The sequence below is a fragment of the Lepidochelys kempii genome, chromosome 3 (genome assembly GCF_965140285.1).
Source record: "Lepidochelys kempii isolate rLepKem1 chromosome 3, rLepKem1.hap1, whole genome shotgun sequence".
In the NCBI taxonomy this organism is placed as follows: Eukaryota; Metazoa; Chordata; order Testudines; family Cheloniidae; genus Lepidochelys; species Lepidochelys kempii.
The window spans coordinates 176,115,009-176,135,536 of NC_136382.1; the positions used below are offsets into that span (position 1 = coordinate 176,115,009).

General features: G+C 40.8%; 1 protein-coding gene across 6 annotated transcripts in view; it reads left to right on the plus strand.

The window, feature by feature from the left end:
- Positions 1 to 20,528, plus strand: part of PRKCE (protein kinase C epsilon) — a 522,142-nt gene that overhangs the window by 462,426 nt on the left and 39,188 nt on the right. For all 6 annotated transcript variants that reach the window (XM_073339117.2, XM_073339116.2, XM_073339118.2 and 3 more), the window contains 2 exons: positions 9,790 to 9,928; positions 18,300 to 18,488. In XM_073339117.2, the coding sequence (XP_073195218.1) occupies positions 9,790 to 9,928; positions 18,300 to 18,488 (328 nt within the window). The remainder of the gene's footprint in view (positions 1 to 9,789; positions 9,929 to 18,299; positions 18,489 to 20,528) is intronic.

Below are 20,528 nucleotides of genomic sequence, written 5' to 3' on the forward strand. Positions count from 1 at the left end.
CATTTTGCCAGACACAGATGACTTTTCTTAGTCCCTGAGAAGAGAATGCAAAAGGAGAAAGAAGAAATCTAATAGACTGTTGTCACTGAGCTACGCCACACTATATCATTTGGGAGGGTCTGATTTAGAGGAAGACAACTGGCATTAATACTGGGAATCAAAAGACAGAATGAGTCGTTCTGTGTAGACAGTTACTCTAAATTGCAGAGATTGATGGCTATTTACTCACTATCCAAATTAACAAAATAGTTGGCTATTTCTTAGAGCAGTTCTGGGGAAACGCAGGCCTTAGCACTGTCAAAACTGCTACTCCCTTTTTATGCCTATTAAAAAAAACAACCAATCCAGCCAGATGCAGAATATTTCCAACTCCCACTGAAGTTGAAGGGAGTTGAGGAAGCTCAGTATCTTTTAAAGAGCTTCCTTAAACCCTGTGCTAAGTATAATTAAAAATATACTCAAATAAAATAGTTCCTTTCAGCATCCTCTGTTATTGAGTTTGAACACAATTAGTGAACACAGACACCAGAATAATATCACAGTAACATTTTTCATGGCTGCACAATCAGAAGTTACTGCTCTAATTGTATATTGCACAGCAGAGGGTACTGCACATTTAAATAGAAGTGTTTTTTGGAGCAGTGTAGTTAGGAGAGAGAGAATTATATGGTAAATATACACAATTTATATGATAAATCTGTACAAACTAGTCCATTGGCTTGGTTGGGACCACTTTACATTGTCACACAGGAGACCTTGGATAAGAAGTGATGTGGGCCACATCTCCCACACCTCAAGCAGGACTTGGGTCATCACAAAAGTGGGGGAAGCCACAGCATATATGGCTCTTTTGCAGCCATAATTGGTTACATATCAGCTTTTCTGTCTCCAAGGAACATATGTGGAGAGCACCATGTGTTCACTCGAGTAATGTACAAATGCGGTGGCAGTGTGAAATAGGTATAGAGTAATAAGAGGGAAGAAATTAGACTGGGGTGACATGATGGATAACAGAGCCTTGCAGTTGTCCTGCTAGCATACACACACACACCATCCACATGCAGGTACATGAATGTACATGCACATTTTTCATACATGTAAGGGAAACATTTCTAAAGAAAATACTATCCTTAGCTAATCAAAACAAAGAAGAATATACTATACTGCTTTTCTAAGGAATGAAAAAACATGGCACTTTTTCTAGTGGGGATTAGATTGACCAGATCACAAGGGTGAAAAATCATGACGGGGGTGGGGGGTAATTGGCACTTATAAAAGACAAAGCCCCAAATATCGGGAGGGTCCCTATAAAATCGGGACATCTGGTCACCCTAGTGGGGATAGTCAGTCTCTCGTCTGAATTCTTGTCCGTATGGGATGCTCTTCACTTGCTTTCAGTTTCTTCATTGACCCCAATGTGGTGCAAAGATATGCTTCCTGACCATTCTTTTCTGTTATACTCATTTTGCTTCTTTATCTTTTCTATGTAGGACAGGGTGAAGTTCCTCAGCCTACCAGCTCTCTTCCCGTATGCCTGTTTAGTCATTTGATTTTCTTTTTCCAGAGTTGCATAACTATTTGTTTTTTAAAATGTTTTAACTGTAAATGAACCAAATACTCCTCAGTGGTTTCAGGTACAGAAGGTCTTGCAGTCTTGATAGACTTTCATTTGACTGTTCTAGCATGAATTTTGGCATTTTGTTAACCTCTCAACTTGTCTCCTCACTTCCTACATGTTTATCTACAGGAATTCTGCTGCTATTGTTTTAAAGTCTCTTTCAAATTTCTCCTAATTTAGTTTAACTCCAGTATATTTTTTGCTTATGTTAAGAATAGTTTTAAGGTCCATTAACATATGGGTTCTCAACTGGCAGTTAAGGGTTGCAACCCCTCCACCTGTCTTTTTGACTAGACGAAGGGGTCCCAGAACTTCTTTCTGTGAGGGTCAAGTGAGAGGAAGATCTGGGTGACCTTGAAAACTGGAGTAATAGAAATGGGAGGAAATTTAATAGTGCAACGTGCAAGGTCATGTACTTAAGAACTAACAACAAGAATTTTTGCTGTAAACTGGGGACTTATCAGTTGGAAGCAACACCGTAGGAGAAAGACCTGGGAGTATTGGTTGATCACAGGATGACTATGAGACCAATGTGATGCGGCCATGAAAAAAGGCTAATGCAATCCTGGGATGTGTCAGATGAGGTATTTCCAGCAGAGACAGGGAAGTGTTAGTACCATTATACAAGGCACTGGTGAGAGCTCATCTGGAACACTGTGTGCAATTCTGGTGTCCCATGTTTAAGAAAGATTCATTCAAACTGGCACAGGTACAGAGAAAGGTTACTAGGATGATCAGAGGAATGGAAAATCCACCTTATGAGAGGAGACTCTAAGAGCTTGGCTTGTTTAGCTTAACCAAAAGTAGGCAGAGGGGAGATATGATTCCTCTCTATAAATACATCAGAGGGACAAATACCATGGAAAGGGAGGAGTTATCTAAGTTAAGCGCTAATGTTGACAAAAGAACAAATGGATATAAACTGGCCACCAATAAGTTTAGGCTTGAAATTAGTCAACGATTTCTAAAAGCCAGAGGAGTGAAGTCTGGAACAGCTTTCCAAGGAGAATAATGGAGGGCAAAAAATCTAACTTGAGCTTGATCAATTTGTGGAGGGGATGGTATGATGATACTGCCTACAATGGCATGCAGCTGGTCTGCGACTGCTAGTAGCAAATGTCTCTAATGGCCAGTGATGGGACACTAGATGGGGAGGGCTCTGAGTTATCACAGAGAATTCTTTCCTAGGTGTCTGGCTGCTGGCTCTTCCCCACGTGCTCAGAGTCTAACTGATGGACATATTTGGGGTCGGGAAGGAATTTTCCCCTGGCTCAGATTGGCAGAAATCCTGTTGGTTTTTCACATTCCTCTGTAACACAGGGCACGCATCACTTGCATAATGCAAATGGTGGATTCTCTGTAACTTGAAGTTTTTAAATCATGATTTAAGGACTTCAGTGACTCAGCCAGAGGTTATGGATCTATTACAGGAGGGGGTGGGTAAAGTTCTGTGGCCTGCAATGTGCAGGAGATTAGACTAGATGATCATCATCTGGCCTTATAGTCGATGAGAGTTACAGTTTGGAAAAGGTTCAGAATGTAGCGTGTGTAGGATTTCAGATGATGCCTAAAGGTGTGGCTTCTGCTGCCATGCAAGTAGTGAACCTGGAAGCCTAAGGACCTGTACTGATAGTAAACATGAGTGGAAAGGCCTAAGTATAGCTTGACATAAGTAAATGACAGATAACAGACCTCAAGTCACAAGTGTGAAGTATAAATAAGTGCAGTAAGATGAAGTAAGAAACAACAAATATGAATTACTGATATTTTAGGTATTTTTAATGAATATATGTCACAAGTCACAAGCATTAACTGCAGTGATGCCATAACGACTATTATTGTAAATGATAATGAGTATGAAGTAAGTGATTGATTAGCCTATAGGAACTGGGGCCCCCAACATAAGTGGGTTGCGGAAGTTAAGATAAGAAGAAAAGGGGTATATATGCATTATGAATATGCATAGGCTAAAATGGGCACTAGCATAAAAGAGGGTGGCACCTAGAACATTATTGGGAAGATCAGGATAGTGGAAACTAGCATGTCACACACTCTCCTGTCTATGGATTTCCCCACAAGGGGCCATGAGTATACAAGTTCTTTTTTTTTTTTTTTTTTTTACTGTCCTTTATATGATTATAATAGGTGTTGAATTCTTGGCTAACTAAAGATTTTTTTATGCCTCATGTGCATCTCAGGGATCCTCCATTTAATGATAACTCACATACTCTAGCTTTTCTAGAGGTGAACCCTAATCAAGTAAATATTAACTGTTTAAATAAAGAAGGCTACAAGAATCACTGCACTAATATGTGATGATCATTTGCAGGTAGGTTTAAATTTGTGTGATGTAAATGGCATCATCCACTTTTGATGTATTCAGACTCTTCCTGTCTATTAATTATCTTAGAGTCACTGTCCAACTTTCCCGTTACAAATGTCTATCTACCCTTAAGCAAGTAAAACCAATAACTGTGCCACTATGCCTCTCTACCACATGGCGGTCTGTGTTTTATTGCTCTCTAGGATTGTTTTAGGTTAGAAGATCCTTGAGGTGGTGGCTATGTCTTCATCTATTTTCTATTCATTGTCAAGCATGCTGCTGGCCTTCACTAAATGTTAAACAATAGATACTAGCAGCTGCCAGTGTGTCCTCTGCCAGCACTGGGAAATCCCCAATTCCAAGATCAGTGAGTTAAGCTAAAAGTTAGGAAGAATAGTTAGCTTCCAGGCTCAGTCTTATCACTACAAATTCCAGAGTTTCCAGTCTTCTGAGCTGTCCCTTGAATTTAATCAATCCTCTGTCATAATTAGCCACATTTTGACCTTTTTTCTGTTCTTAACTTCTGTTTTGATACTAGCTGGAATTGGTTTCCAGATTGTGTCAAATGTAATCATGCTATGATTGTTTGACCCTAACATGTCAACTTTCTAATGCAGCTTTTATTACTCCATAGGTCGTGGGGATTTCCAAATTTGGAAGGTTAAAAAACCCCTACAAATACAAGCTTGTTTCTGAACCTCCACCTAGAAGATTTAATTTCCTGGCAGCACTGCTTTGGTGCTGTAGTTGATCCCTTTATTAGCTCAGCTAGCTCAGCCTGGATTGTAAATGGTTTCGCAACTCTCATCAGAGTGTTTGCACACAGTAGAAATTTCCCAGTCTTCAAGAGTCCAGTCTTCTCTTTGTTAGATCTACTAAATGATGTCACAGTGTTGTCTGAACACATACCCTTGTGTGTGTAGCACTCGTGACTCCGATGGAAGCAGTGTCTCATGGAGGGCTTGTGTGGTTTTTGGAGTTAACTCTTTTGTTTTATTTATCCCAACCCATTGGCAGGGGGTAGGCTTGAGCTGGTTAGTATCTGTCTCCTATCTATGACAATGACAGATTCTATAATTGGGGCTTGCCCAGGATGGTGAGCGGAAATGGTTGACCCACTAGGTTGAAAGGGTTGATGTGGGGGGATTTTTTGTTTTGTTGTTGTTTGTTCCTAGAGGTGGGGCTTTTTTTCCAGTGTGGTACTGGAATGCACTCAGGAGGGTGCTTACATTGGTATTGGGACAGTAGACTTTGTGGCCTGCCCTGGTGGACCTTATGTGGGTAGTCAGCTGGAGCTCTTTACAGTTGCCAACAGAGTGGAGCAATGCTGCCTGAACTGAGAAGAGTTGGTACCAAGGGATTAGCTCCCGTGATCCCTGTGGTTGTGGGTGGAGGGACACAAGGTGAGGCAGACTGTTTCATAAAGTGTAGACCAGATTCATGAAGTTAAAAATCTTGATTCTTGTGACTTTGCCTTTAATTATTTCTTGGATGGCTGGGTTGTCAGTGGATGAGGATGCTTGATTCATGCTGAAGGAAGGTTGGAGTGATTTGACTAGGAATGAGGTCTTCAGTTCTGCAAATGTAACCTTTGGATGGGCTACAGTTCACTTCATTGCCCTTCTCCAGTAACTAAAAAACTCCCAACTCCCATAGAAAAGTAGCTGGAGACCCAGAATTCAGTCTCTAAGGATTTTCAGCAAGGATTGCACAGGGTCAACTTCCCCACATTCAAGTCCCAACAAGAACAATATGAATGAAGTTAATTTATAACTTTATAAAATCTTATGATAAAGATACAATAAATAATACACTAGAACTTCAGAGTTACGAACACCTCAGCAATGGAGGGTTTTTGTAACTCTGAAATGTTTGTAACTCTGAACACAACTTTATGGTTGTTCTTTCAAAAGTTTACAACTGAATATTAACTTAATACAGCTTTGAAACTTTACTGTACAGAAGAAAAATGCTGCTTTCCCTTTTTTTTTCTTTTTGTAGTTTAACACAGTACTGTGTTTGCTTTTTTGGCAGCGAGGAGTCTCTGCTCTTGCCTGATTGTATACTTCCACTTTCAAATGAGTGTGTGGTTGACTGGTCAGTTCGTAACTCTGAGGTTCTACTGTAATAATTTAATTTTAGAACATAACATGGCTATTTTATGATCCTTATATATTATCTTCACAGTTATACATAAACATAAATGAAGAAAACTAATTAAATCTAAACAGGTCAGTCAAAAGCATCATCTTCCCTCCATTCGCTTGTGGGAATCTTGAGTTGGAATCCATGCAGACTCTTAACTTTACTTTACTACTCAGTTAAATATATAGATTTAAAAACCGTTATGAGAAAATACAAAACTGAGAATAGCAAAATATAAATAACTCTTTCCTCATTATCACATTTAAAGAGAAGTTGGTGAATCAAACTCGTTGAGACAATTTAACAAAAACAATTTGGCTAAAATCAAATAACATTCAAAGTATACAATTAAAATAGAAGAAATTATTTTTCCCTCCCAATTTCCCCATTCTATAATTGACATTGGCCATGCTTCCCAGCTGGAGAGTTAACAATGCCATTAACCTGCTGCAAGATGCTTCAGAGTTAGGGAAAACAGCCTCCTTTCTGCTCCTTTCTCCCAACTCTCGCAGGGCACATGGCCTTTTGTAAAGCAGTTACCCTGACCACTTGCCCTCACGGAGTCTGACTCCAGCAACAGGGAACCTATTGGAGCATCCAAAACTACTAAACCCAATTCTAGAAACTTCTGGATGGGGAATGGTAAATCTGTCTAGCAACAATGACCCAGCACAACTCACTCCTACCCCTACCTCGCATAGGTTTCTTAAAGAGATACCTCCCTATTAGGCATATATGTTACACAAGTATTGCTGAAATATGGCTGAATGATACTACTAAGTCTGTTTTAGCATAGTTGGCTCCAGCTGAGTATTTGGTATAGTGTGAACATAGAGTGGGATTTTGTTCCCTTCCTTGCCTTAGGAAAAGCTATTTTTTGGGTTTTTTTCTTTCTTTTTTTTGGTCTGTATTTATTGGCTTGTATTTTTAACGTATGGCAGAGGTGTTCAGAGCCCAGACAGACACTTCTTTAAGTTTTGTATACATTTAAATTAATAAATAACAATCAAAAGGATTGCATAATGCTCCTCTAAGCAGAAACACTTTTTACTTATCTTTTTGTTGTTTTTATCGATTTGTTTCTTTACTTGTTTGCTTTTTCATTCAAGTGTTTTTCTACCCCTCTTGGTCCAACCTAAGGCAAGTGACAGGTAAATTAATGAATGGTACACAGTATCCACTGTATTAAATCATGAGATAATCATCAACAGTATTTTTAGAAAATGTATAAATACTGTGCAAGACAGGAAAGGTGGATATCCCTTTTTCAACATGTTTTCGACCCCTCCCAATCTAGTAACTGAGAATTGGGTATTTTTGACATAAACACATTCATGCTAAGAATGATTAGAAACCAGCTGCTAGGATGTGCTGTGCTGCTCTTTAACAATGAATGTGTTATATTCCTGTGAGGTTATTTCTGAACAGTTTTGTATGCAAAGAAAATAATGAAGTATTGCAAGGCTGGGAGCTTACCCTCCTGAGTCTTCACGCTCATTGGAATCAGAACTTTGAACTAAAATTCTAGTAGAGGAACCCAATCCAATATTTTTAAGTGACTTCATGCAAATTATGATAGGATGTCTTCTTTCCTGGGTGTATTTGACAGCTCTTGCTTTTAACTCCAGCATTGAGGATTCTGTTGTTGGCAGTACTGTGCCCCTCTTAAAATCACAGATTGCAGGACTGAAAAATATGCCAATTTTAGAAACTGCTAAGTGTTACATTTAGCACAATGAACAGAGTGGCTTTAAGAGATGCTATTTGAGTGCTGGAACAATAAAACTGTCCTTATTTGACTCAAAAGTGCTTCAAATTGCAGTGTGTTCTGTGTGCACGTTCAGCCTAAAAGGATATACAAATATTGCCTTAATGTTTAGGAGATGGATTATTGAACATTGCTCTCTAATTTAAGTATATTGGATATGTATTATTTATAATTGGTATTTTGAGTTAGAGCTATGCCACAGATTATTATTTATTATTATTATTATTATTTATTAGAATAGATTTATTCCTGGAGGTTCCCAAGGCATGCCCTGGAGCAGGAGTGGGCAAACTTTTTGGCCTGAGGGCCACATCTGGGTATGGAAATTGTTTGGTGGGCCATGAATGCTCATGAAACTGGGGCTGGGGTACAGGTGGGGGTGAGGGCTCCGGCTCAGGGTGCAGGCTGTGGGGTGGGGCTGGGAATGAGGGGTTGGGGGTGCAGGAGGGTGCCCTGGGCTGGGATTGAGGGATTCGAGAGGGGGAGGGGGATCAGGGCTGGGGCAGGGGGTTGGGACGCGGGTGGGGGTCAGGGGTGCAGGCTCTGGGCAGCGCTTACTTCAAGCAGCTCCCAGAAGCAGCAGTGTGTCCCCCCTCCAGCTCCTATGTGGAGGTATGACCAGGCAGCTCTGCACGCTGCCCCATCCGCAGGTGCTACCCCTGCAGCTCCCATTGGCCGTGATTCCTGGCCAATGGGAGCTGCGGGGGTGGCGCTTGGGGCGGGTACAGCCTGCAGAGCCTCCTGGCTGCACTACGCATAGGAGCCAGAGGGGGGACATGCCGCTGCTTCCAGGAGCCGCGCGGAGAGGGGCAAGCTCCTGACCCTGCTCCTTGGCTGGAGTGCCGGAGCAGGACAAGCCCTGGACCCTGCTCCCCTACGGGAGCTCATGGGCCGATTAAAACTTCTGGAGGGTCAGATGCGGCCCCTGGGCTATAGTTTGCCGACCCCTGCCCTGGCGTGTGTGTGTACAGGGGCCAGCCAGGTGGAGGCACCGCCAATCTCAGATCTCAGAACATTGCTAGCCTTTGCCAATGGTAACTTCCTACCAGTTTTTGAGGCCAGATCCCCAACGTGCTCTGGCTCTTTGCACCACTCCAGCAGCACAAAGGAAAAGGAAAGCCTGTGTAGCCTGCCTCTGGAGGAATCCTCCAGCGTAGACAGAACCTCTGAGTACAGTCAAGCTGGAGTAATAGTTTGGTGTCTTTCTTCTCTCATGGCAAAGGGCCATGTCTGGAGCAAGACGATGATCCCTGATTGCTAGAACGGCTACTTCTACTTTTCTTAGCCTCTGTTTACATTAAGGAATTTGTGCTGATGCAATTACTTCAGTTTGATTACACACCAGTGCAGACTCCTAATATAGACAGGCTGCAGTAGTGCAACTCTGCAGATATTGTAACTCAGTAATATGCCCAGGTAAGCATCACTGGGTAAGCCTCGTTTTGCACTGATACAGCAGATCTACATTAGAGTTTGACTCCCGTATAACTTCATTGTTAGACTTTGTCCACTGTGAATCTCTTTGGTGCAGACAGGGCCTCAGGTATAATGGAATCTAAAGTGGCCCCTGGCCAGGCCTAGGTTTGAGAATTATACAGGAGCAAGTCTTCTCACACTCATCCTTGATACTGTGCTGAGTGCGGTTGGGTTGGCCTTGAGGCTTGTACTTTTATGCAGCTGATGAAAGTTTAAGGGCCTAATCCTACAAAGTGCTTGGTTCCCTCAATTTTCTTGTTACACCAAAATGACTCCTGCAAACTCTACATGCACATAGTGAACAGCTGATTCTGTTTGTTTTTGCTGTGCACTTACCTGTTTGTGCTTTCCTACAGTTTGTAGGTCAAACAGGGGCCATGTACTCAAAAATGTTGCAGTATGTGGCCTGTTTGAGAGAAAGGGTTAAATACTGAATCTTATACCTTTTTATTATCCCAGAGACCTGAAATTGGACAATATTCTTCTGGATGCAGAGGGTCATTGCAAGCTAGCGGATTTCGGAATGTGTAAAGAAGGGATTCTGAACGGAGTAACAACCACTACATTTTGCGGAACGCCAGACTACATAGCTCCAGAGGTATTTTTTACAGACTTCACATACAAATATTACCAGTAATCATAACTAGCTTGTGGTATCCATGGATAACTGTATCTGTTGTATGTGCAAGGTGAAAAATGTGGGCCAGATTCTCTCATCTGCACTACTGGATGAATAATCCTGTTGAAATCTGTGGATCTCTACAAGGAATAACCTACTCAGCACCAGTAGTTCGCAAAATCTGGACCTTTGAGCATAAGGCAGGGGCAATGTCTGTGATTCTGTTCTTGTCAGCTGTTGCAACCTTGCTTTTAAAAGTTTCCTGTACTGTATTTGACGGTATTCTCTAGTAAATTATTTAGCTTTGCTGGTAGCCAGTTGTCTGTCATTCTTTCGTTAGTGGGTAATAGTGTATTATGTTTTCCCACTGGATATTTGCCTATTCATGTTACCTTTCCTTTAAATTGAGTAGTCACTCCATATGTCAAAATTCCCATGTCATACACTCCTTGCTGCAACTGCCAAAAGACTGGAGCAGTTAAACACACTTAACTTTTGCTCTTTTATTATCTACTCTTTTGTCTTGTTCTGTACTAGAAGGTGAAGAACAAAAATGTCAAATTGAAGCTAAAGTGACTGATTTGTTATTGCATGATGTTATCATTTAACATTTTCCCCTAACACATTCCTTGCACATTGCATTATTCTTCTCCTTGTCCACATTGACAACCCTATTGCCGCTTTGAAGGTGCTTCTAAATCTTTCAGACGCTACATGTAATCGGATGCTCCCTCCCAGCAATGACCTGTACCCAGGCCTAAAAACAGGGATGTGTTCACCTGTGTAATAAGACTTATATAGATAAGACCTAACATAGTGTAACATACTGAAGGTATCATATTGTGTTAGACCTGTATGGGAGTATCATTGTTTCTCTTCTCTGAAGTACTGATAAGTGACATATAATAAACTCCCCTGTTCGTCCAAATGGAATGGGAAATATGCAAAATTATGCGTGGATGGATTTCTGATGGATATCAGGGGACATAACTTACATTCACATAATAGGTGATATTTGGATAAAAATCCTCTTGGAGGATAAAAATCCTCCTCAGGCAAGGAGTTCCACAGGTTTGCTATGCGCAGAGTGAAGAAGAACTTCTTTTTATTTGTTTTAAGCCTGCTGCCCATTAATTTCATTTGGTGGCCCCTAGTTCTTATATTATGGGAACAAGTAAATAACTTTTCCTTATTCACTTTCTCCACACCACTCATGATTCTATATATACTTCTTAGTCTCCTCTTTTCCAAGTTGAAAGTCCTAGCCTCTTTAATCTCTCCTCATATGGGACCCGTTCCAAACCCCTAATCATTTTAGTTGCCCTTTTCTGAACCTTTTCTAATGCCAGTATATCTTTTTTGAGATGAGGGGACCTCATCTGTATGCAGTATTCAAGATGTGGGCTACCATGGATTTATATAAGGGCAATAAGATATTCTCTGTCTTATTCTCTATCCCTTTTTTAATGATTTCTAACATCCTGTTTGCTTTTTTGACTGCCGCTGCACACTGCGTGGACATCTTCAGAGAACTATCCATGATGACTCCAAGATCTTTCTCCTGATTAGTTGTAGCTAAATTAGTTTCCATCATATTGTATGTATAGTTGGGGTTATTTTTTCCAATGTGCATTACTTTACATGTATCCACATTGAGTTTTATTTGTCATTTTGTTGCTCAATCACTTAGTTTTGTGAGATCTTTTTGAAGTTCTTCACAGTCTGCTTTCATCTTAACTATCTTGAGCAGTTTAGTATCATCTGCAAACTTTGCCACCTCACTGTTTACCCCTTTCTCCAGATCATTTAAGAATAAGTTGAATAGGATTGGTCCTAGGAATGACCCTTGGGGAACACCACTAATTACCCCTCTCCATTCTGAAAATTTACCATTTATTCCTACCCTTTGTTCCCTGTCTTTTAACCAATTCTCAATCCATGAAAGGATCTTCCCTCTTATCCCATGACAACTTAATTTACATAAGAGCCTTTGGTGAGGAACCTTGTCGAAGACTTTCTGGAAATCTAAGTACACTATGTCCACTGGATCCCCCTTGTCCGAATGTTTGTTGATCCCCTCAAAGAACTCTAATAAATTAGTAAGACACGATCTCCCTTTACAGAAACCATGTTGACTTTTGCGCAACAATTTATGTTCGTCTATGTGTCTGACAATTTTATTCTTTACTATTGTTTCAACTAATGTTCCCAGTACTGACGTTAGACTTACTGGTCTGTAATTGCCAGGATCACCTCTAGAGCTCTTCTTAAATATTGACATTACTTTAGCTATCTTCCAGTCATTGGGTACAGTAGCTGATTTAAAGGACAGGTTACAAACCATAGTTAATAGTTCTGCAATTTCACATTTGAGTTCTTTCAGAACTCTTGGGTGAATGCCATCTGGTCCCAGTGACTTGTCACTGTTAAGTTTCTCAATTAATTCCAAAACATCCTCCAGTGACACTTCAATCTGTGACAATTCCTCAGATTTGTCACCTACAAGAGATGGCTCAGGTTTGGGAATCTCCCTAACATCCTCAGCCATGAAGACTGAAGCAAAGAATTCATTTAATTTCTCTGCAATGACTTTATCGTCTTTAAGTGCTCCTTTTGTATCTCGATCATCCAGGGGCCCCACTGGTTGTTTAGCAGGGTTCCTGCTTCTGATGTACTTAAAAAACATTTTGTTATTACCTTTTGAGTTTTTGGCTAGCTGTTCTTCAAATTCCTTTTTGGCTTTTCTTATTACATTTTTACATTTAATTTGGCAGTGTTTGTGCTCCTTTCTATTTACCTCACTAGGATCTGACTTCCACTTTTTAAAAGATGCCTTTTTATCTCTCACTGCTTCTTTTACATGGTTTTTAAGCCATAGTGGCTCTTTTTTAGTTCGCAAAAAAAAAGGAGTACTTGTGGCACCTTAGAGACTAACCAATTTATTTGAGCATAAGCTTTTGTGAGCTACAGCTCACTTCATCGGATGCATACTGTGGAAAGTGTAGAAGATCTTATTATATACACACACCGCATGAAAAAATACCTCCTCCCACCCCATTCTCCTGCTGGTGATAGCTTATCTAAAGTGATCACTCTCCTTACAATGTATATGATAATCAAGGTGGGCCATTTCCAACACAAATCCAGGTTTTCTCACCCGCCCCCCTCCACCCCCCCCACACAAACTCACTCTCCTGCTGGTAATAGCTTATCCAAAGTGACCACTCTCCTTACAATGTGTATGATAATCAAGGTGGGCCATTTCCAGCACAAATCCAGGGTTTAACAAGGACGTGGGGGGGGGGGTGTAGGAAAAAACAAGGGGAAATAGGCTACCTTGCATAATGACTAAGCCACTCCCAGTCTCTATTCAAGCCTAAGTTAATTGTATCCAATTTGCAAATGAATTCCAATTCAGTAGTTTCTCGCTGGAGTCTGGATTTGAAGTTTTTTTGTTGTAAAATAGCAACTTTCATGTCTGTAATCGCGTGACCAGAGAGATTGAAGTGTTCTCCGACTGGTTTATGAATGTTATAATTCTTGACATCTGATTTGTGTCCATTTACTCTTTTACGTAGAGACTGTCCAGTTTGACCAATGTACATGGCAGAGGGGCATTTAGTTCGTTTACTGTGTTCTTTAATTTGGGGTATACATTTAAGTTGAGCCTCTATTATGGTATCTTTGAAGTGTCCATTCAGCTTGCAGGGATTTCACTCTAGTCACTGTACCTTTTAATTTCTGTTTAACTAACCACCTCATTTTTGCATAGTTCCCCTTTCTGAAATTAAATGCCACAGTGTTGGGCTGTTGAGGTGTTCTTCCCACCACAGGAATGTTAAATGTTACTACATTATGGTCACTATTTCCAAGCGGTCCTGTTATAGTTTCCTCTTGGACCAGATCCTGCGCTCCCCTCAGGACTAGATCGAGAGTTGCCTCTCCCCTTGTGGGTTCCTGCACCAGCTGCTCCAAGAAGCAGTCATTTAAAGTATCGAGAAATTTTGTCTCTGCATTTCATCCTGAGGTGACATGTACCCAGTCAATGTGGGGATAATTGAAATCCCCAACTGTCATTGAGTTCTTTATTTTGATAACCACTCTAATCTCCCTTAGCATTTCATCATCACTTTCACTGTCCTGGTCAGGTAATCGATAATAGATCCCTACTGTTATATTCTTATTAGAGCATGGAATTACTATCCATTCTGTGGAACATGTGGATTCATTTAAGATTTATATTTCATTTGATTTTACATTTTCTTTCACATATAGTGCCACTCCCCTCCCCTTCCCTCCTCCCCACACGACCTGTTCTGTCCTTCCGGTATATTTTGTACCCCGGAATGATTGTGTCCCATTGATTGTCCTCACTCTACCAGGTTTCTGTGATGCCTATTATATCAATATCCTCCTTTAACATGAGGCACTCTCATTCACCCATCTTATTATTTAGACGTCTAACATTTGTGTACAGGCACTTGAAAAACTTGTCACTGTTTATTTGTCTGCCCTTTTCTGCTGTCAGATTCTTTATGTGAATGTTTTTCGTCTGATGTGGCCCATACTTTATCCTCTTCCATCCTTTCTGCCTGACTAAAACCTAGAGAATCTCTATCAATAGACTTTCCTGTGTGTCTGGGCGCCCGATGTTGACATTAAAAGAGATCCTGAGTATCCCAGTGGTGCTGTTGGATAGGTGGGAATCCTCTATTCATCCCTCTGCTGCAGTCCCTTTACTCCTAAAGGAATTTTAAATTGGTGGTGCCTCCACCTGGCTGGCCCCTGTACACACTCAATGGCATGCCTTGGGAACCTCCAGAATAAACCCCTTCAAATAGAAAGAATAATAATAAATAAATCTGTGGCATGGGTCTAACTCAGAAATACCAATTAATAATAGCATACATCCAATATACTTAAATTAGAGTTAACACACCTTTACTTAACAACTTAAAGAAACATGGTATAACTGACTAAGATTAAATGTCACTACTAATTTAAATCCAGAGGGTCAGTTGAATAAAATAAATTAACAAATATAGTATACAGTAATAAATTAAACTTATGTAACTGGCATTTACACTGCCACCATTTACCCCACCCTGCAGTGTACACTCCTCTGGATTTCAGAGTCCTAGACACTTGCTTGCATGGGAGCACTTGGAGACAGCACGCTGTTGGTTCTGTGTATCCGTCCAGCCAAGGCAACAAGCTGCACAACCCCTCTGAAGACTGGAGTTGGCTCCACCAAATGTCAGCAGCTCTGGCTCCTGGTTCGATGGGACGATCATTCTGCCTCTCCTCAGACTCTGCTGTGCCCCTTCCCGTGCAAGTACCTTCCCAAACAAGAGTGAGGGTTACTCATGCTGCCTTTACTGCAGGCCCACCTCAGTCAGCTCCAGGCACAGCAACAGTCTCTGCCCTGGCTTCAGTGAAGTCACTAACAGCCTCTGAGGCTCCCTGCTCAATCAAAGCCCCAGCAGGTTCTCAGCAGCAGCTTCTAACTTCCTAGCAGCAGTTCCTGGTATGGACAGAGCTCCACACCAGTAATCTGGCTCCTCTCCCCAAAAATGGAGTCCACCGCCTGCTCTCCCTGCACTCCTAGAAGAGCAAGTCTCTCTCTCTCTCTCTCTCTCTCTCTCTCTCTCTCTCAAGACATCATGGGAATTGTGGTCTCTGAGGCTGGATTGCAGCACACAGGATCTTCCCAACTGGAACACTCCCAATAAAGTTCAGAGTCCTCTCTAGTAAAGGCGGCCTACATGTATCTCACACATATTGCATTTGTGCTAAGGATGCTGGGGCAAAAAGTTATATCAGCATTTGTTTAATCAAACATTATTTTGCAGGGGGAAAATGTTGTTTGCTAAGTAAAGATAAAGTGGAAATCTGTAGTTTTAGCACTAGATGATATCAAGTATTGGTAAGTGCAAAGGCAAGGTAACTCATTTTAAAGGTACCACAATTTATGCCTAGGGTAGTTTATGCAGTTTGAGAGAGCACTCCAGTAAGAAAAGGAGAGCAAAATGAGTTTGTGTAAGGTTCTGGCTTTGTGAACATTATTTCTTTTCTGGATTTTGTACTTTGTGTACTTTGTGAATTCGTTTATAAATTTTTACTAAATAAAAAGGCAGTACTAAACTCCTAGACATTTTCAGATGAAAATTTGGGCCCATGGAAGGTGGCAAAACTCCCATTTTCCCTGTGTGTTTGCTTCTCACCATTCCTTTTCCTCAAGCCTTCCTACTGCTTTTGTCCTCTCGAGTCACCATTGTATCTTTCATGTTACTTTTGATCGGCAGGATGCCAAAGCAAAAATGTGAAATCCAAAGATCATTCCCACACCAGACCATGGAGAAGTTCAATTCTTAGGACAACTTTGCAGCTGACATTTCTATAATGTATTTCTATAATATCACAAACCAAAACACAGGGTCCAACCACCTACAGATTTTGGGGACATTCAGATCTGGATCCAAGCACTATGACTCAAATCTTAGACCGATACCTGTGCTTATATTAATATTGGATGGGTTTTATATATGCAGTACAATCACCATTCACTAGAGCTGAGTACAATAATCCCTACCCAGAGGATTCCAGCTACAATGCTAATAACCTTTGAGTGTGTGTATGGTGGTTGCCATTCCAGCTATCAGCCCGGGGTCACGATACCTTTTTTTTTAAACTGTCACCTTCTTGTGTTGATATTTTGCAGCCAAACTGCAGACTCCTTTCCAACAGACTAAAGTCAACAATTAAACTTGTTCTTTGAATAACAGTAGCCCTGGAGTAATATAGTAATAATCAATCACTCTAACCCACCCGAGGTGTCTGCTACAAAGATGGACTTGCTTGTGTCACACATTGGAACTTGCTGCCACTATAAGTAGAAAACCTGCCAATTTTTCCAAGAAGCAAAGATAATTAAAGCAAAGTCTACAATCTTTAGTATAGTACAGTGGGGTTGATGCTGCATGAAAGGGTGTCACGTTTTCCTGCTGTAAACAAAATTCTCAAAGGAGGATGCTTTTGGCTTCTAGTATTCATACTAAAAGGACCATTATAAATCTTAGCAGATCTCTGTGCAGCAGTACCATCTAAATCAATTTATAGTGTTCAAGAGGGGACAATGAAAGGATGGGTTCTAAATTAGTTACCACTCTAGAAAGAGATCTTGAAGTCTTAGTGGATAGCTCTCTGAAAAGTTCAGCTCACTGCACAGCAGTGGTCAAAAAGGCTAACAATGTTAAGAACTATTAGGAAAGAGAGAGACATTAAGATAGAAAATGTCATAATGGCACTATATAAATCCATGGTACACCCACACTTGAATATTGTGTCCAGTTCTGGTCACCTGATCTCAAAAAGGATATTGTAGAACTGGAAAAAGTTCAGAGAAGAGCAACAAAGATGATCAGTGGTCTGAAATGGCTTCCACACGAGGAGAGACTGAAAAGATTAGGGCTATTCAGCTTAGAAAAGAGATGACTAAGGGGGGATATCATAGAGGTCTGTAAAATCATAAATGGTGTGGAAAAAGTGAATAGAGAAGTGTTATTTATCCTTTTCCATAATACAAAAACCAGGTGTCACCTGATGAATTTAACAGACAGCAGATTTAATACAAACAAGAAGTAGTACTTTTCATGCAACACACAATTAACCTATGGAACTCATTGCTATGGGATCTTGTGATGGCCAAAAGCATAACTGGACTCAAAAAAGACCTTAGTAAGTTCATGGAGGATAGGTCCATCAATGGCTATTAGCCAAGATGGTCAAGGATGCAACCACATGCTCAGGGTGACCCTAAACCTCTGACTGCCAGAAGCTGAGAAAGGAAGGTAGGGGAGGATTACTCCATCGGCCCTGTTCTGTACACTCATCCTGAAGCTCTGATATTGGTCACTGTCAGAGACAACATACTGGTGTAGATAGACCATTGGTTTGATCCAGGATGGCAGTTACGTTCTGATTTTACATTTGCCACCAGTTTTTTGCATATGCAGTAGACTTTTCCCCGACTTGGTTTAAACAATATAGAAGGCTATACAACTGTTTTACTCATGAACATGCTAGGGGAGACCAATAAACTTGGCTGATGCTTCTGAGAACGCCACTGCGGGTTGGTTTTCAGTGCAACACGTTGAAACTTAGCCATATGAGTCATATGACTAGGAGCTGCAAAGTAAAAAGCCCAAGCCTACTGGCATTGAAGTCAACAGGATTTGGCCTCCTTGAGACACTATAGTAGGATAAGCATCTCATATCTAATCAATAAACATGCATCTGAAAGTATCACTCAAGTTGCTTATTAAATCTGACCTCTCTGTTTCCCTAACAGATCCTCCAAGAGTTAGAATATGGTCCCTCGGTAGACTGGTGGGCTTTGGGTGTTCTGATGTATGAAATGATGGCTGGGCAACCTCCTTTCGAAGCTGACAATGAAGATGATCTCTTTGAATCCATCCTTCATGACGATGTGCTCTACCCAGTCTGGCTCAGCAAAGAAGCTGTCAGCATTTTAAAAGCAGTGAGTCTTCCATTTCTTTTTCTCTTGTTCTTCCTTTTTTCATAGAATCATAGAATATCAAGGTTGTAAGGGACCTCAGGAGGTCATCTAGTCCAACCCCCTGCTCAAAGTAGGACCAATCCTCAATTTTTGCCCCAGATCCCTAAATGGTCCACCTCAAGGATTGAACTCAGAACCCTGGGTTTAGCAGGCCAATGCTCAAACCACTGAGCTATCCCTCTCCCCTTTTTCCTTTTCTTCTTTTTATTCCCTTGCTAAAAATTGAATTTACCTTCAGTAGTTTAGAACAGTCACCACTGGGAGTTCAACCACAGTTCAGAGTGCCACTATTAGGGTAATGGGGCCTGGGATAAATTACACTTCTTGTGGAAAAGGAACAGAATGTTTGTGTTCCTTGCGGTTGTATGCTGTATAAATCTAGGCAGAACCATGTTTCAGGGAAAATCACAATCAGCTAGAGCTGTGTTATCACTCTGACACTTTACACACTGTATGCTCACTAGGAGCAAGGGAAGCATTATGTAATTAGAGAAACAGTGTCAGTGTTTTTATTTTAATCCACATATAAACTTTGCCACCCTGCTGCCTTTTTTAACATGTTGTCAAAAAATATTTTAAAGTTGTATGTTGTTTTCCTTACTTGACACAATGCCATTTTTAAACAAATGTTCCCACTATAATGCAAGTAACTTTGCTTTGGTCCTTCACCCCAGGTGAGCTGGGTGATTGACAGAATCTTGTCAAATCCAGGTGAGTTTTGCTTGTCAGGTGGCCAAAGCATGTCACCCAGTAACTTTGGTGATTGTGACACATTCTTGCGCGATCTACTTAATGATCAGTCCCGTACTGCATCCCAGTGGTAAATTGGGGGCTTTCAGTTTGAGAAGAACTTTAAAGGTTGTGTCTTACCATAATAAGGTCTGTATAAGGTTTCATTCTGCAAGTGGCACAGAAAGCTGGAGTGAACGTTGACTTGGACAGCACTGGGGCAAGAAGCATCATTCAATGACTCTTTTTATGCACCTTATTCTTGTCCTTAGCTGAAATGACTCTTTCATGTGTCCTGCCTTGTGCACAGTAAGGCATGTGAGTTATTTTCCCTGAGTGGTTAAGATTTATGGACCTGAGCTGTAACATTGGGATCAGTGTCTAAACCCTCATGAAGATGAGGCCCCAACTTTTTGTTTGGTTCATTATGGACAGGGGCCACTGTCAACAGTCAGATCTGCATCTCAGCTTCTTTAAAGTTCAGGGCTGTTGGAATTGAGGTTTTGGTTCATGCCCACATGAGATATCTGTTCTCATCACTCTATACAAGGACTTGCCCTAAAAATCCATATCTTACTGGGCTATATATTCTCCCCTGTCATGGAAACACTTGTGATAGGGAGAAAGTGCCATGATAACTCATCATGAAATGTTCAGTTTCAGAGCCATTCTCTACTCTTTTAGGAGTCATATGATTTACATTTGTGTATCTCATTTGTGGTGTAAACAGGCAGCTAGACGTCTAGCTGTTAATGTTTGTGCCCGGAGCTTGCTGAAGACTCACAAATCCAGATGCACAATCAGACCTATTGTGTAAGTGACACATTTTTGTGAAAAATAAATGCAATGACACATAGTAGGTTGGTTTCCTGTAATGTTGATTTGTTGTCAGTTTATAATTCTGGTTAGTCTGTTCTTCTGCCAATATCTTTTGATACTAGCCATGGTTATTTTTACCTTACTGTGATCCCTTGTTAATGTCTTTCTGTTTGTAGTTTGTTATCATTAATGCCCTTTTTAAACTCTACAAAGAGAGTTACAACCATAAACCATCTTTTATATTTTAAAAAGATATATTCCCGGTTGGGCCAGTTCCTCGGCTGGCGTAAATCAGTTGAAGTCAATGGAACTGTGCCAGTATACACCAGCTGAGCATCTGGCCCCTTACATTTAGCAATCTGCTTGTGTCTGTGTAGTTATTGTCTGAACATTAGAAACTTGTGATCTTTGTCTAATACTTTAGCCACATTGTCAGATGAAGAACAGGAAAAA